The sequence below is a fragment of the Gossypium hirsutum genome, chromosome D08, assembly GCF_007990345.1.
Source record: "Gossypium hirsutum isolate 1008001.06 chromosome D08, Gossypium_hirsutum_v2.1, whole genome shotgun sequence".
In the NCBI taxonomy this organism is placed as follows: Eukaryota; Viridiplantae; Streptophyta; class Magnoliopsida; order Malvales; family Malvaceae; genus Gossypium; species Gossypium hirsutum.
Window position 1 is genome coordinate 48,936,704 of NC_053444.1, and position 18,609 is coordinate 48,955,312.

An 18,609-nucleotide genomic window follows, 5' to 3' on the forward strand; every position below is an offset into this window, starting at 1 on the left:
ACAATCATATATTCTCTTGCCATGATTTAAAGTTGGTGTCATTTAACATAGGAATCGAGTTAATGCTGGTTGTGATGTTAACAGGTGTAATATAGCTAAGTCAAACAAAACAAGCTCACATAAGACTTCAAATTTAAACCAAAATAATTTGAATAAATGTAAACCCCAAGTCAAGATATTGGGGACTCCATTAATATTTTATCTTTGGATAAAAATATTAACTTGCAAGTGATATCTTAGTGTAGTATCAAACACCGACAATAAAAACATGTCGAACAATAAGTCTTTCTTTGGATTAATTTATTACTCACATGTAAAACCAAATAATCGTTAAATGTTTATTACCACAGTTGCACATGTAATTTTTAAATTTTGTTACACATTAATCTTTCTTGGGACTAATCAATATTACTATAGCTTAAGTTACATGCACACAACATTTTATATTTTAAAACACAACAATTTCAACAATAGAGGTTACTTTGGTGTCTTATTATTGCAATTAAGTTATTTTAAAATATATTAATATACCGATAAATTTTCACAACAGTCCAAGGTCAAAACTAAAATTTTTGCTATGAAATAACTAAAATAAAGTTGTTTAAATGACACAATAAAAAATTAAAAAACCTTAATCTTTGACTGATTTTATATATACTAAAATATTATGCAACTAAAATTATTTTCCACTAAAATTTAAATTTAAAAAATCAATATTATAATTTAATACGTGAAAACCAAACACTCACAAGAAAAACTACCTGAATTCATCTTTAAAATACCGTATCCATATATATTCAAAGAAAAAAAATGGAAGAAAAAGAAATCAAGACAATATCACTGCCCCAGTAAGAATTGAACGTGGATTCAACTTTTTTTCTTTTAAATAGAAAGTCGCGATTTCAATTAAACTTTTAGAAACGCAAGTCTTCTTTATCAATTATCGTTGTAATGAAAATCAAAATCATACAAATATCATTAATATTCCATTTAATTTGGAATTCAAGAATAAAATTGAGAATAGATTAAAAACAAATTATATATTCAATTACAGGTATACATTTAATCTATATTCATAAAATCCTAAAATTGATAAAAAAAATTTCAATATAAATCCGAAATATTTAATATATATATTAACCAAAATACCAAATCATAACATAAAAATCACAAAACTTAAATACAAATTATTTCAAAAATTAAAGAAAATTAATTTATTCTCAATGATTTAACATGACATGGCTCGAATGCCACTTCTTGGAATCGTAAAACTCTGATATAAAACTTAAAACCGTAAACTAAGATTTGCCATGTTAGATCATCAAGAACAAAACTAGATGTAGAAGTATACTTGAATCCATCGCTATCTTGAAACCTTCTAGTCTTTACGGTTTTAATATTCCAAATTAACACACAAGTATTTTAGAGATGATAACTCTTTTTTTTTTCTTAAGAGGATGTTAAAAAAGTTAGCTATTGGTAATTGGAGACCATGATTTTAATATATAACTTTTGTACAATAACCTTAATTTCTAATCAGTCCATCATCAATTAAAAATTAGTTACTGGAGTATTTGTCCCATACTTTATTTAACAGTTGAAACTCAATAAATTTTAAATAAATTAGATCACTTTTAATTTTAGTATCTGCTTCATTGGAATTCACAACCAAATGTGTCTTTATTTCAACCACCGTGTAAGCCCCATACAAAGTATAGGCTGGTTTGCTTGAAGAGAATCTTTTCTATGATCAGACCTGACAATGTTGTGTATAAATAGAGCTCCGTAAGATCCAATAGAATAAGTGATTTGGCATCATCCAAATTAGATTTTAGTTTTTTTTTTACTTTCTTATCATAATAGTAAGAAAATGCATTCATTTCTTCTGCATTGATCTGGTTTAATTATACTACCGGAGTGAAGCAAGGGATCTAAAGAAGAGCAAAGGCAAGACTATATTAGTAACAAATAAGTCCTTTGTATGTAAAAGATCTCGATATATTTTTGGGATAAAGGTGAATCACAAGGCCTAAGACGACCCATAAAGCACTTGATCACGATCAACTTTGTACGCCTACTTGGGTATTGAGCATTTACCTATAAAAATGAAATTCCTTGGAATGTATAATTGCAACTCCATAAAATAGAATCAGGTAACTTTTTTCTTACTTATGGAACCATTCATATATGTGGGGATAACATATAGATTTATTTTAAACATACTGAATATAAAGTTATTTTATAGGTGTCCGTTTGTATCCATTTGATTCAATTGACTTTTGCTTGAGCCAAATGATGAAAAATTATCATGTCCGATTCCTTTGGGGGATGGATCTAGACTCACCTATCCTACATTAAGAGCTAAATTAGCTAAAGGTATGGGTTATAAATATTAAATTATGGGGAACTCGCATGGCCCAATGATCTTTTATATATTTTTCCATTAGTAATTCTCGGTACTATTGCTTGTAATATGGGCTTAGCGGTTCTAGAACCTTCAATGATTGGTGAACCCTCGGATCCATTTGCAACTCCCTTCGAAATATTATCTGAATGATATTTTTTTCGGTATTTCAAATACTTCGTACAATACCTAACAAGTTATTGGGTGTTCTTTTAATGGTTTCAGTACTCGCGGGATTACTAATAGTACCATTTTTGGAAAATGTTAATAAATTCCAAAATCTATTTCATCGTTCAGTAGTGACAACCGTTTTTTGATTGGTACTGTAGTGGCCCTTTGGTTGGGTATTGGAGTAGCATTACCAATTGATAAATTCCTAACTTTAGGTCTTTTTTAAATTGAATCAATTAAAAAAATATCATGATGTGCATATCTAGGGAGTAGTCACTTCAAAGTCAAAGTGAATTCTCCCTAGATACATTTATTCAATTCTGGTCCGAATCTATGGATTGTGCTGAAGGTTCAAAATCCATTGGATTAAAAATTTTGATAGATCAATTTCAAAATGCTTTTTCTACTTCTTTTCTAGAATGCCCAATATTTGTTTTACATCTTCTATGTGAAAGTGTTCAATTTTTATAAGGTCTTCTCGACTATTATTCAAAAGGTCCAATAATGTATGTATATTGGACTTTTTGAGACAATTATAGATCGTGGGAGGCAATTTTGATTGGTCAATAAAAATATATTTCAATGCTATTTCATTTTTATTTTTTACTAGTTTAACTAATCTATCATGAAACGGAAAAAAAGGTAAAGTAACATTGTGTTGATTGTTTTCTAAATGTAAGTTTTCTTCTTCCGCATGTAGAAAAAGAATCAATCAATCAATCAATCAAATTGTGAAAGGCTTCATGAAATGCTTCTTTTGGAGTTAAACTTCCATTTGTCCATATTTCTAGAAAAAAGCATCTCATGTTTTTCATTATCATTCCCATAACAATGAATACTATGATTCGCATTTCGAACAGGCATGAATACAACATCTATAGGATAACTTCCATTGTGAAAGTTCTTTGGCATTTTTATACCGTATCCTCTATTTCTCTTGATTTGTAATCCAATACACAAATCAATTGGTTCGGTTAGGCTGGCTACATGCTGTGTATTATCAACAATTTCCATAGAAGGTGGTAAGATGATGTCTTGAACAGTTACATATCCGGGACCCTTGGCACAAATAAAGGAATTACAAGTTTCATACAAATTCCCTTTCAATACAATTTCTTTCAAGTTCATTAAAATTTCATGGATTGATTCTTGAATACCTACTATGGTAGAATATTCATGTGGTATTTTCTTAGATTTGCACATGTAATGCATGTTCCTTCTAGTTCTCCAAGCAAAGCTCTTCGCATCGCAATGCCTATTGTGTTGGCTTGGCCTTTCATAAGTGGAGACAAAATAAATCATCCATAATAAAGACGCTTACTATCTATTCTTGATTCAACACACTTCCAATGTCGTGTCTGAGTCGAAGTAGAGACTTTTACTTTCTCTCAAACCATAGTAATATTATTTTATTTGATTAGACCATTGAATCATTTATTTTTCTTGAAATCTCTTTAGTGTTTATTTCTATACATGTCTTTTTTAGGGGGTCTACAGCCATTATGTGACATAGGGGTTACATCCCGTAGGAAGCTTAACAGTATACCACTTCTATGATAGGTCGTAATGCTGCATCTCTTTCGAGACTAGGACCCTTTACCATAACTTCTGCTTGTTGCATACCTTGTTCTACTATTGCTTGAATAACATTTCCTGTTGCGGTTTGAGCAGCAAAAGGGGCACTCTTTCTTGTACCCTTGAATCCACAAGTGCCGATAGAGGACCAAGAGATTACCCGACCTCGTACATCTGTAACAGTAACAATGGTATTGTTGAAACTTGCTTGAACATGAATAACTCCTTTTAGTATTCTACGTGCACTTATCCGTGCACTACTGCGCCCATTCCTACGTGAACCAACTTTTGGTATAGGTTTTGCCATATTTTATCATTTCATAAAGATAAGTCAGAGATATATAGATATATCCATTTCATGTCAAAATAGATCTATTTTTATTTGTTTATCGCTTTCTTTAAAATTAGTTTCTTTTCTTTCAGGAGTTCTTTTTAGAATAGAAAGATTATCCTTGTCTTTATTTATGTCCCGGGTTAAAACAAATTACGATAATTCGTCCCCTCCTACGGATTAGGCGACATTTTTCACAAATTTTATTAAAAGAAACCCTTATTTTTATAGTTATTATACCTTAAATTTTTTCAAATTCGCTTATTGAAAGAAAATAAATTTCTTAAAATTTGAATTGGATACCCTGAAAGGAATGTTGAAGTTGATAATAGGTACTACATATTTTTCTTTGACATAGGAGACTATTGAACACCTATGAAGAGGTGGTGAAACCTATTTGAAGGGTAGGAGTAGTTGGTTTTTCTGACACGAGTATTGGGAGGCCAAGTCATTGGCTATTTAGTTGGCAAAGTTTTTGGGAAAGTTTAGGAGTTCCATGTGGCATATTTCATTGTCCAAGCTGTTGCTTTTGGGGATTTATTTTCTAATTAAGGTGTTGCTTGTAACTCTTTTATTTTCTCATTCAATAAAATTGTTATAGAAAAGAAAATTGATACTGATACTTTAGTACTAAATAAAAATATTTCAAAGTTTAGAGAATAATTTAAAAGTTGAGTCATGGTTGGAGACGTTTGATGTAAATAATCCACATTCATAATTTTTAACGGTTTTAAAAGGGATAAGCCAAATATTTTGGGACTCGTGGTCCTTGGAGCATCCCTATCTCTATCTTGCTTCCTTGTTTCCCTTCTCTCATGTCTCTCAAGTGTTTCAATGCTTGTTAAGTATTTGAGAAAGAGAGAGTGAGTGAGCTGACTCGTCGAGTTTCCTATAAACAAAGGGAAAGAGAGAGAGATGGGAAGGGCTCCTTGTTGTACAAAAGTTGGGTTGCATCGAGGTCCATGGACTCCGAGAGAAGACACATTGCTTATCAACTACGTTCAAACTCATGGTGAAGGTCACTGGAGATCACTTCCTAAGAAAGCTGGTAGCTAAATTCCTCAATTTTAACTTACAAATCCACAAGGCAGGCACTAGTACTTGGTTTGAAACTAAAATGATTCCATTTTTCTTGCCAAATCTGTGAAACTTGCAGGGCTACTCAGGTGTGGAAAGAGTTGCAGGCTGAGATGGATGAACTATCTAAGACCAGATATTAAAAGAGGGAATATATCCACAGATGAAGACGATCTCATCATCAGATTACATTCTCTTCTCGGCAATCGTTGGTCTCTCATTGTCGGGAGGCTCCCTGGTCGAACCGATAACGAGATTAAAAACTACTGGAACACCTATCTGAGCAAAAGACTTCTAAGCCAAGGAATCGACCCCAATACCCACAAGAAGCTACCAAAGCCAGTAGTTCAACAAGTGAGCAAGAGAAAGAACAGCAGAGGCAGCAATAACAAGCAGAATCCGAAGAAAGCAAAGACAACACTTGAGCCTGCAGTGATACCAAAAGTCCATCTCCCAAAACCCAGTAAGGCAACTTCAATTTATTTTCCAAGAAACGACAGCTTCGACCAATGCAATACGTTTAGCACAGTGTGTTCGAGCCAAGGAGAAGAGGGTATAGGTACCCAGGTTATACAAGGCCCTTGGTCAGAATATGTAAGCCATGGTGAAAACGGGACCGGGTTTCTTTCAGAGTCGGGGTGCCACCCTCGTGTGCCATCAAGTGAAGGTGATAATTCTCTAGAGAAGCTTTACGAAGAGTATCTTCAGCTTTTGAAGGCAAACGAAGATCAACTGCAGTTGGATGCTTTCGCTGAATCGTTGCTCATCTGATTGGGAAAAAAAATATGCATGTATGTATGCATGCATATATTAAAATATCCTGTTAATGTCGGTAATTTTAAAAAATTTAAGATTTAATTAATATATTTAAAAATTTTCAAACTATTTTGATTTGAAAATTCTAGTCACATCATTAAAATTTTAAGTACTTTTTACCAAAATTTATCAATTTGACATGTTGATTAAGTTGTCTTCATGTGACGTGTCATATGATTGACGGAAAATAACTACATTAAATTGAAAAATTTTAACAGAAAATATCAACTATTATAATGATTGGACTAAAATTTTTAAATTGAAAAAATAAGGGGATTGAATTTTAAATTTTTAAAATATAAGGACTAAATCTCAAATTCTATAGATGTATAGGGTGTAATGGCATATATTAACAAAATAGAAATAAAAACAAAAGTGGCATATCGTTGTTATTAATTAATTACGTTAGAAGGTCAAACGGAATTTTCTCTCAAAAGACTTGGTTGAATCTTAGATTTCACGTGCTTACCTTCTTCTTTTTCTTTTTTTAATTAACATCTAGATTCGCTAAAAAAAAGAATCTAGATTCCTTTCTCGGAAGAATGAGGGTACGGATCCGAAGGAGAAAAAGAAAACAGAAACAGGACCGAGCAGCCAAAGTGATGTTATATATTTGTGATTGGCCTTTCCTTTGCAGCTTCAAGAAAGGTTCCTCAAAGCTTCAAAAGGACAAATTGATGGATCCACGCATGATTACGGCTGGGCCACTTCCTTTATTGGAATCAGCCACATGAGAGGAGGTCATGTGCAGTGGAGTAGGCGAGAACAAATCTGGGGGAAGATCAAATCAGCCATTTGAGGAGAAGTCGAGAGCAATGGCAGTGGCAATTTCAAAAGAGAATGGTTGCAAGCCTAACCCTAATCATCCAACCATATTACATAATTTGACATTTATATTTAAAATTTAATCCAATGTTAATAATGAATTGTAAAATTAATTTGATGTTTATACTTAATATACTGTTGATATATAAATATGTACACTTATAATGAATTATTTAGTATTTTCTGCTAAAATTTATTTATTTAAATTGGTTTTAAGGGTGTCGGTTTATTATTTATCGTTCATGTATAAATTTATACATTAAGGATGTATCAATAAAGACCCACTAACTCAATACATATTGTATATGAGAATATAGAAATAGCATGGCAGTTGAAACATGTTAACCTAAGAACTGGATTATACTCATTATTAAGAATTTCAATTCTAAAATTTAGATCAATTATGAAATTACTTTTTAAAGATTACATTAACAGTTATAAAATTTAAAATTTAAAATTTACAACTTTTCTATGGTATACTTCATTGGTAAGCCAACTATGATCTCCCCTTGTAGTGAACAATTTTCTTTTTCAACTGATTTATAATCAAAATTTATTAACCTTTTAAAAAATATATTCCAAAATTAGAAGTAAAAATATTATAATTATAAATATATGCCAAAGTAATTAGAAAGTAGAATAAAAATAAATAAATGAAGAATTGAAATATAATCCAACCCACACATGATAAATTAAATTACATGCGGTGGAGATTGAACCTGGGATTCCAAGAACCAAATGCCTCAACTTATTTTCAATTAAAAAAAATATTTAAACATTCATACCATGTAAAACCAACATGTTTTGCATGGAAAATAGGAGTAGATTTAGTCTTTTTTAAGCCTTCGCAAGAGGGTTCTTTACAAATCAAACCCATTCTTTACACCCTAAACCTAAAACTGATCTTTCATTTATTTTTTTGTCATAAAACCAATCTTTCCTTCTTTCTTTTTTCATTATAAAGCCACTCTTTTTCAATCTTTATTTAGTATTAATATTCAGTAGGTAAGTTAGTGTTGTTCTTTTAATTTATAATAGTAGGGGAGAAATTAGAAAATTTTTTTAGGGGTCGAAATTAAATTGTAATTTTTACGATAGCAAAAATGTATTTTCACCATTATATCTTTATAATTTTTAAAGGATTAAATCAAAATTTTATATTTTTAGGAGGGCTAAAGTGCAATTTTACCTTTACTAATTTAAAATTTTAAAAATTTTTAAGAGCTTAAATGGAAAAATTTCCATTTTAGAGGTGCCAACCCCCTAATTCCGGCCTTCTATAATAGTATTTATAGTGGTACTAATTTTATTTTAATTTGTTCGGTTTTAAATTAGAAACCTATTAGTTACCGCATTAGGCAAAGCTTTGGACGTTGCGGAGAGGACACTATGGTGTTCGAGCATCAATGTTAGGTGGTGTAATGGAGACAATGAGAGGAGGTTTCAGGAAATGAAACAATAAAATGGTATTTACCGCGATGGCGGTATCGACTTGTCCTTTGGGAGGACACCATGGTGAAGGTATATGGCATCAAAACATAGATGAAAGACGCTGTGGTAGTCTGGTAAGGAATCCGCTTATGGTTGTTGACCTTCGGAATGAGTCCATCAACTTTATTGGATAGAAAGAGGGTGCACAAGAGAGGCAGTGAGGATGAGCTAGTAGAACTCACACAGTTCTTAAAATAAACACTTGCCTTGTTTTAGGATGATCGTGGTATATGTGTAGTCCTAGGTGATAAAACATCTCCTCCCAGAGAGGAGGAGGTAGTCTGTGGTAGTATTTGACCAACATTCCACTAGAATTCACCCTGAGAACATAACCAAGGTAAGGGAACCAAATTTCTTAAGGCAATGAATAACCCACCATGATATAATCAATGAATGTGTCTCAGTAGAACAAGAATCAATATCTTGTTTATGTTCCCAGATAAGAGTTTAGCCAACAGGCATGTAATTAAGGCAAAGGAATGTAATTAGCCAATGGTGAAGCCAAAAAGGTTGTATTCTTATGAGCTTTCCCTTTAATGTCTTAGTGTACTTATAACCAAAAGGAGAGCATGGGAAGTTACGAAAATTTAATTAGTAATGAGAAATCGTTCAAACCTACAAATGAGGGTAGACCACTTATTAGCATCGGGAAAAGGAAGCGTCTTTTGGAAGTCCTAAGATACGAATAGTTGCCAACTGTTACCCAATAGAGTGTAACCTTTCAATAAGAAATAAATTAGTCATGGGATTGTTCAGTAGCAGCCCTCTTGGAGTAAGACAGAAAGCTTTTTCTACCATTGGAATAGGTTTTTGGATTCAGAGTAGTCACTTTGATACTTCGCTAAGATAAGTGGTAAAGGATAAGACATGGGCAAGATTAGCTGCCCTATAATGTGAAAAAATTTACCAATTAGATGGGTAATGCTAGAGTATGAGTAAGCCTAGAAATTTTGAAATATTTCGCTAAGAATAAAACAACCATTAGTTAAGCGATACTCGTTTTCAGGTATCCACCAAATTAGAAGATGAGAGAAATGATTATAATCAAAGTAATGCAGTGGAAGGATTAGAAGTCGACGACGAATTGATGATCGAGATTCGCCATGATTAAGGATTTGCAAGATGGGCGGAGTTAGAGCATGAGCAAATGTAGGATTTGTGAAAGCATCCGCCAATGATAAGGTCGAAGAATTTATAGACAGGTGATGTTCGCCATGGAATGCCTACCAAATTAAGATAGTGAGGAGACGCTATAGGGCAGAAGGTACCCAATAGTAGAGTGATTAGGTATTCGACAAGGAGCGAAAACCTATATCATGTTAAGTGTAGAAGGAATATTCCGGGCTGGCGGAGCAAGATAACGTGAAAGAATAAAAAGTGGAAAATAGGTTAAAGGAGTCGATGAAAAGATGGGTGAATGTGTACGCAGACCATGTGAAAGAAAGAATAAATAAGGGTTTTCTAAATTCGCCTCCCAGGTTGGTGTGATGGGAAATTTCGATGACGAAATTTCTTTTAAGGGGGGAGGAGTTGTAACACCATGTTTTCAATTAACCTAAAATTAAGAATAATTGAGGGACTAAATTAAAAAAGACCGTAAGATGAAGACCTATATTGGGAGAAACAGGAAAGCTGGAATCTGGATTGGACATGGTTGAGAACTAAATCTAGTTCAATTAGAATGAATCTAGTTCAGTCAGAATGAACCAGCTGGTTCTTTAGTGAGAAATTGACTGTCTCCGAATGTACTAGCGTCTAGAGTGTGAATATTGCAATAAAATATAGAAATATGAGGTGATATCCGCAAGTATACGGGTCGAGTTGTAATATAGTTTTACAATGAAGTAGGTGAGTACTCCGAGGATCGTACCTAGGGGAGGCGAGAAATAGATCAATTCTAACCTAAACACAAAAAGATCTAATTAGTACTCTAAATAAGTTATAGTAGCAGAACAAAATAAAAAGGTTTTAAGGTTTCTATAATGATAAAATAAAATGACATAAAATAAAATTCAAGAGACAGAAAAGTAGAATGAATCAAATCTTGATTACGAGTGATTAGCTCGATTTGGTAATCCCCATCAACTATTGTTTCGGGTTCCTCGTCAATCAACTAGTCCTTGCCCTAGCAGGATCTTCCGATCTTCCACTAACATAATGAGTTAGTAAGGACAACTTATCTTCCAAACTCACAGTCCAGATTGGCTTGAGGTGAAGGTGTTCATGGATAGGCAATACCAATTTTTGGTTAATTCCCACCTTGATGACTTCCTGGGGTTGTCAGGCCTAGGGTTTGTTTCAAGTTCTTCCTTTCCCAAACAGCTGATCCGTTGAGTAACCCTATAAAACAGTTAATAAATCATACCTCCACTCGCTAATCCCCCATAGGAGGATTAGTTTCTCAAGCCTTTCATAACCATTATGGAATAGATGAAAATAGAGAACATGATAAATTGATTAAAGTGTGGAGTTTAAAAAAATGCATGATTTGTATTAAAGATGGAAATGAATCCACAGAGTTTGACGGTCTCCACAAATCTCGTCTCTTGAAAACAAAGAACAATTGAAAAAATATTCTAAAAACCTAAGAAAGAAAGAAAAGTAAACAAAATTTAAAAGAGAAAATCTAGTTTAATTGAATGATGTCCATAAAATGATCCAAATGAGCCTATTTATAGATTCTATGTGGTCGTTGTCCTTAACCTTAGGTTAGCTGATGTTCTCGAGTTTTAAGTTTGATTGTGCAGACCAAAACGCCCCTATTTCGTGTTTATCTCCTGTCCAGAGTCGATGTCGTGACACACCAGGACTTGTGTCGTGACATAGCAGTCAATATATTCCTCTTAAGCTATCTTCAAGGGTATGTCATGACACCTTCAGACTGTGTCGCGGCATTGAAGGCAGTCTTGAGATTTCTCCATTCTTTTTCCTATGTTGAGACATCGGACATCCCGTGTTACGACGTAGCGACATAACGACCAGTATCAGTTTAGTATCCCTTCTAAAGGATTCCTACACACTCACAAAGTGTGTTAGCTCACCTTTAGGCCTCATTTGGAACTTAAGGTCAATAAAATATTGAATTTGCACATTTTATTAACTTATTAAAAACTTAAGAAAACATAATTTAAACCTACTGAAAATACTTGTTTTCAAGCTCCTAAAGTGCGATAATTAGTTTAATTTGCTACACCGAATCTCGGTAGATCAAACTACCCCACATTTAAGTCATTGCTTGTCCTCAGGTAACATGAACAAAAATAAGAAATAAAAATGACGACCCTTGAGTAAATATGATACAAATATAGACTTCAGAGCTCATGACTTAGGCATTTCACATTCACTAATAACTTTAACATGATGAATAACTGATTTACCACTTTTGACTTCAAACATCTAAATTCAATATGTTATAAAGTATAGAAGCATTGAGGGTCTACTTGTAGGGATCCATCAATAAATCATACAAATAGCCGTTTATGCGTATGTTTAGTATGATGACCATTCATGTATAATGATATTTAGGTCACATAGGACTTTTTGACTTGTAACGTTCTTAGGCTTGGTGCAGGTATGAAATTCAAAGATAGTAAGCATCAAGAGAGTTACAAACACGAAAATAGTTTGGGACATCGTATTGGTCCCAATTCTTCCCTCATTAGTGACCCTTACCCGCTCACCACCTTATTTCGCATTCTCTCACCTTCTTTGTCTCTCCATATGTATAGGAAATAATAGCATGGCATAGTAACTACGACTAGCCTACGAGTTTTTGTGCATTAGTGAATGAGTTTTTCTTTCTTTTGGGAATTTTTTAGTTTCTTTTTTAGCTCATTTCACTCAAGAATGCTTTTTTATTTTTCGAGAACTTTTTCTACTTGTATTAATTTTTCTTTTTGAAATTTTCTTTTGTTTTGCACTTTCAGGCTAACCTATAGTTCCCATATCACACTAATCTTTCCTATTTCACTTTATTTTTACAAACTTCACCGTGATGTATCTACTTAACCCTCTATACGTATGGAAGATAATTATAGTTGTGCAGTGCAGGACCAAAGAAAAAGCGCAAATACAAATTAACGTTTTTAGGCTTGAGGTTTGTAATAAGGTTCATCAAGAAGTGTCAGCAGGCTAAAAAATCGGCACTAAAGGTGAACATAAATAGGCCATATTTTTGGCTTTGGATGTGTTTCAAACAATGCCTTAGGTCATCCCTAAATATCTCAATATGAGCAAATTTACTCCCCCAAACAAACTCAAATTCAACCATTTATCATTCATACTAGCATGATCTTTTCCTTATATTTTCTATATGATTTGGTATAATTGATTGCCTAATACCTATTTATAGTGTAACATATAGAACTTAGTAGTCTAATAATAAAAAAAATTTATAATCACCTATCATCATGTCAAATTTATTTGCAAACACAAGCAACCTATGTGCATGCTCCTAACTAATCAATTATATTTTTACAAGCTTAAGCTCACAAAAGAGAAGAAAAATAAAACGAAAATGCAAAATTCCAGAAAAATACACATTTTTTATGTTACCCCTAAACTTTAGTTGAGACATTGTTCTCAATGTGTAGCCCATAAAAAGATAAGGAAAGAAATTACCTAATTGATCATGTAAAGCTCAAATTGTTAGTGTCTCCTTCGCGTTGGGTTCCTACATAGAAAACGTTAAACAAAACAACTAAAAATTCTACAATTACTCCTACTCCTACTTACTACAAATAAATTAAAAATCATCCATAAAAATTAGTACAATCTAGTCAAAAGTATAAATAAAATTCAATCCTCCTTCGAATCATTTAGAGGAGGAGCACGCCTCTACTCAATCGGTTCCTTGCCTTTGCCCTTGCCCTTGCCTAAGCCATAATGTTGATGGGAGCTCCTATATTTCGAATGTGTTTGTCTTGCTGGGCTGGAATGTCGCCTCATACTCGTCTTTTGTCACAGGGTACTCTTGTGCAGCACCTTCTTCCTCGGGATTTGCCCTATCATCATGATAAATTAGTATCGAGCTGAACATATCTGAAAGGTAATTTGGAGCTTATAATCCATTCATTCTTGTGAACTATTGGAGCACTGGTCCTGTTTCCTGCATCCATCTAATCATTCCATAAAGCTTTGCTTTTGTGCTTCTATAGGCTCCTTTTCTAGCCTTTGACTGCTCTCGCTGTTTTAGCGATTCTGGAACGTCCATATTTTCCTTCCTTTTTTGGTTCCATTCGGTATTTTTCTTTTGTTGAAGCTCAATGTATTGTGTATATAATGTATCCCCAATTATGCTTCTTGTTGGCTTTATGAATTGCTTGTTCTCAATCATTGGCACTTCTGCCTTTTGCCATTGCATTGTCATAAGATAAGGAAAAACAAACCCAAATTTTTGGCTTTGTATCCACCGTTTCATTTATCAGAAGACCCAATGCCCTACACAGATTTGTTTATGCTTCAAAATATAATATAAAAAAATAGCTCGAAAGACATTAACATAGAAACATTCAATACGGGTGTAATTCTAGTACCAATGAATTGCATCCACATCTTAGCAATAGGAAATATAATGGCCTAATTGAAAATCGTTGGAAGCTCCGTGTTTGGCTAGTAGTTCCAACTACTCCTACCTGTGTTAAATATTTTATAACATCTTCTATGTCAATATTTTGAAATTTGTCTAAATTAACATTATCAATAAAATCTTTTTCATAAAATGAGATGTTATAAAATTCACAAATATCATTAGGGGAGATTGTAATGTCTTCCCCTTGTACTTCGACATCAGTTATCACTGCATTATAGCCTCATTTAATCACTTGGTCCTTAAGGGACGCATAAAATTCTTGAACCACAGGTATGATTCATTATTCATGGGAGTGACGCAGAACTGCTCCCATTAATGGTAATGGACCAAAGTCCAGATTTCTTTACAGTGGACCATGGAGGGTTCGAACCCTCATTATTGGATTAATGGTCTCCTTTGTGACTTAAGAAAATATTTTTCCATATTAACATTATGAAATCGAGATGAGTCCAAAACCTTTAATATTTCTTGAACCATAATTCTCTTGTTCTTTCTAGGCGGCATTCTTAATAATTTAAAACAAGTGAATCAAGGAAAATAATTAAGTAGAACAGTAAAAAAAAGAATTACTTAACCTTAACCTTGATGCAAATGTTTCTCTTGCGTCTCCAAATGATTGATGAAGCTTCCCACTAAAATCCCATAGAGTAGCAATAGGATTGGTATAGTTGAGGGTTTTAAGTTAGAAGTGGGGTTTTGGATTTTTGAAGTTTTTTGAAAGGGTTTTGGTGTTGAGAAGGGTTAATAATGTTAGGTTAGGGTGTTTTAAGTTAAAAATAAGGGTTTTGAAGGTTAAAAACTTGGTAGATTAAGGATTAAAAAAATGGGTTGCACGAATAGGTCGGGCCAACCTTGTAGAAAATTGTAGCGATGTCACGACACAAGGGTTTTATGTCGCGACATTCCAAGTATCTTTCCCATGTTGCGATACCGGGGTTCGTTGTCGTGACACATCTTGTAGATTTGAAAATTTGAGAAACTTCTTTGTCGAGACACAAGTTAGTGATGTCACGACATCGAGTTGATTTTTGAATTTTTTCGTTATTGTCCTTAATGTTGCAACACGAAATTGCCTGTGTTGCTACATTGACCTTGCTTTCTCAAATTTTTGGCCTTCAAAGTGCTTTCAGCGACTGTTAAACCTATCTTTCATCCACCTGTAATTTTTGAATGAATTGGTTAGCGAAATATAAAATATGTACAATTAGTAAGAGTCTTATGTAAGGATGTTAGGTCATACTACTGGACTCGTCCGTCAGCTCAGTCAATATACACCGATTGGCTCTCTGTAATTTGATTCTATCTGTATTGGTCCAATACCCATCATGCCATTTTGCTTGTCTACGATTGTCTCTTTATCTAAACTTGCCTTTCCGACCTGCTTGGATAATTGATAGTTTTTTTTGCAGATCATAGCTATTAACCATTTGAGAATCCACATAACCACTCAACCACTTTAGCTTGTGCTTAGCATTCTTGCTTCGTAAGATGGTTGGAAAGTATGGTTCATACTTGTCGTTTATTATATCTCTACTCATCTCATTGATCCAAAATAGCTTTTCAGGTGTACTTGAGGTGGTGATTGGCACAGATTTTTGAAAAGGGGTTAGCAAGGAATTTTGCACTAAGTCTCTTTTATTCCAACTCTGTAGGCTTTGAAATTCGTCCATTCATGGTCTTTTGAGTTCCTCCATTTGTTTACAGATAGCTTTCTTGCATGGCTCTTACAATGCTTGAACTTCTGCGATGCCTGCAACTTAAGGCCTATGCTCATTAGTTGTCCAGCTTGATTGAGTCTTGTTATATGATCATAGGTCCTGTCTATATGTATTTTTCCAATTTTGTTCAGCATCCGAAAAATTCCTAGGTCGTTAAATCTCTAGGTTCTTGGTTTAGGACTAAGGTCATGGAAAGATAGTCAATTTAGGCCCCTCATTTGGGACTATTAGTATCTCTTCATTTTGCTCTGGGGATTCTTGAATCGGCAGACACTCTTCCATTAGATCAGCCATAATTACCATTGTATCTAACGGTTGGTCTGTGTTATACTGCTCTTGTGTTCCAACCTTATTGGTAGAACCCATAATTTTTGAGACCATGAGTTCTATGCTGATCTTATTCTTCGATTCACTGACCATTTCCCCCACTAGATCTATATCTTTTCTTTCTGCAGTTGCTTTGAATTTGTTTAAATATTCTTCTGTCTGTTGAGATGGATAATAGTCTGGGATTTCTCCTTCTTCATAAGAGTCTATAGCGACATTCTATTCTTTTCTCAACTCCGGACTTAGCACCTCTTGCTACCTTACTGATGGTATACCAAGTTCGTCGTTGTCGTTTTGGGAAACAATTGGGGTTTCTCCTCGGAGTTGACTTAATTCAAGCATCAGCAATCGTTGGTTCTCCTGTATTTCTTAGTCTTCATAAACTCCTTCGTGAATATTAGTATCATAATCTAATTCATTATTCGACCACATATAATCCATTCTTCTATTGACCGACTTTATTTAATTATGACAGCTGTAATTCTGCTACCGAATATGCACTAGAGTCTTCCTATGAAAAATAGATAAGTAATAGTAAAGTTAGTTAGTTAACTAAAGTAAGGATCGTGTCTATAACTGAAAAATTTCTTAATTATTCTTTCTAAATGCAAAGATTAAAATTAAACTAGTGACATTGCCTCCCCGACAACGGTGCCAACAACTTGATTGCCTCCGGACGTACTAAAATTAAACTAGTGACATTGCCTCCCCGACAACGGTGCCAACAACTTGATTGCCTCCGGACGTACTAACGTCCAGAGTGTGAATACTATAAGAAAATATAGAAATATGAGGCGATATCCGCAAGTATACGGGTTGAGTTGTAATATAGTTTTACAACGAAGTAGGTGAGTAGTCCGAGGATTATAACCAAGAGAGGTGAGTGCTAGATCAATTTGAACCTAAACACTAAAAGATCTAATTAGTACTCTAAATCAGTTAAAGTATGAGAATGTAATAGTAGGGTTTTAACGTTTCTATAATGATAAAATAAAATGACATAAAATAAAATTCAAGAGACAAGAGTAAAATAAATCAAATCTTGATTATGGGTGATTAGCTCACTTCGATAATCCCCATCAATTGTTGTTTCATGTTCCTCATCAATCAACTAGTCGTTACCCTAGTAGGATCTTCCGATCTTCCATTAACATAACAAGTCAACGAGGAAAACTTATCTTCCGACCTCACAGTCCAAACTAGCTTGGGGTGAAAGTGTTCACGAATGGACAATACCAATTTTGGGTTAATTTCCACCTTAATGACTTCTTGGGGTTGTCAGGCCTAGGGTTTGTTTCACGTTCTTCCTTTCTCTAACAACTGATCTGTTGAGTAACCCTACAAAATGGTTAATAGATCATACCTCCACTCGCTAATCCCCCATAGGTGGATTAGTTCCTCATGGCTTTCATAAATAATATGGAATAGATGAAAAGAGAGAACATGATAAATGGATTAAAGTGTAGAGTTTATGAAAATGGCTGATTTGTATTAAAGATGGAATCAAATCCATAGAGTTTGATGATCTCCACAAATCAAATCTCTTGAAAATAAAGAACAACTGAAAATAAATTCTAAAAACCTAAGAAAGAAAGAAAAGTAAACAAAATTTAAAAGAGAGAACCTAGGCTAATTGAATGATGTCCATAACAAGTGCCAAAAGAAGCCTATTTATAGATTATAAGTGGTCATCATCCTTAACCCTAGGTTAGTTGATGTTCTCGAGTTTTAAGTTTGATTGTGCAAACCAAAACACCCCTGTTTCGTGTTTATCTCTTGTCCAGAGTGGATGTCGCGACACACTAGGACTTGTGTCATGACATAGCAGTCAATATACTCCTCTTAAGCTACCTTGAAGGGTATGCCATGACACTCTTAGACTGTGTTGCGACATTGAAGGTAGTCTTGAGATTTCTCCATTCTGCTCCCTATGTTGCGACATCGGACATCTCGTGTTACGTCGTAGCTACCAGTATCAGTTTAGTATAACTTATAAGGTCTCCTGTACACTCACAAAGTGTTCTAAGTCACCCTTGGGCCTCATTCGACTCTTTAGGTCAATAAAAGACTTAATTTCCACATTTTATTAACTTATTAAAAACTTAAGAAAACATAATTCAAACCTATTGAAAATGCTTGTTTTCAAGCTTCTAAAGTGTGATAATTAGTTTAATTTGCTACGTCGAATTACGACAGATCAGAGACATAATAATATGGACAGTTCTCATAGGATTGAAATTAGGGCAGAAAGGGCTATAAATAGTTGAGAAAAAACTTTCCAAGG

General features: G+C 33.8%; 1 protein-coding gene and 2 pseudogenes across 1 annotated transcript; 1 reads left to right on the forward strand and 2 right to left on the reverse strand.

Annotated features, from left to right (window-relative positions):
- Positions 1–2,906: 2,906 nt before the first annotated feature.
- Positions 2,907–3,972, reverse strand: LOC121220349 (DNA-directed RNA polymerase subunit alpha-like; annotated as a pseudogene).
- Positions 3,973–4,029: 57 nt separating this feature from the next.
- Positions 4,030–4,511, reverse strand: LOC121220350 (30S ribosomal protein S11, chloroplastic-like; annotated as a pseudogene).
- Positions 4,512–5,243: 732 nt separating this feature from the next.
- LOC107900270 (myb-related protein 308) lies at positions 5,244–6,569 on the forward strand. Its single transcript, XM_016825942.2, has 2 exons — positions 5,244–5,529; positions 5,638–6,569. The coding sequence occupies exons 1-2, from the start codon at positions 5,397–5,399 to the stop codon at positions 6,327–6,329; spliced, it is 825 nt and encodes a 274-aa protein (XP_016681431.1). The 5' UTR covers positions 5,244–5,396; the 3' UTR covers positions 6,330–6,569.
- Positions 6,570–18,609: the final 12,040 nt, after the last annotated feature.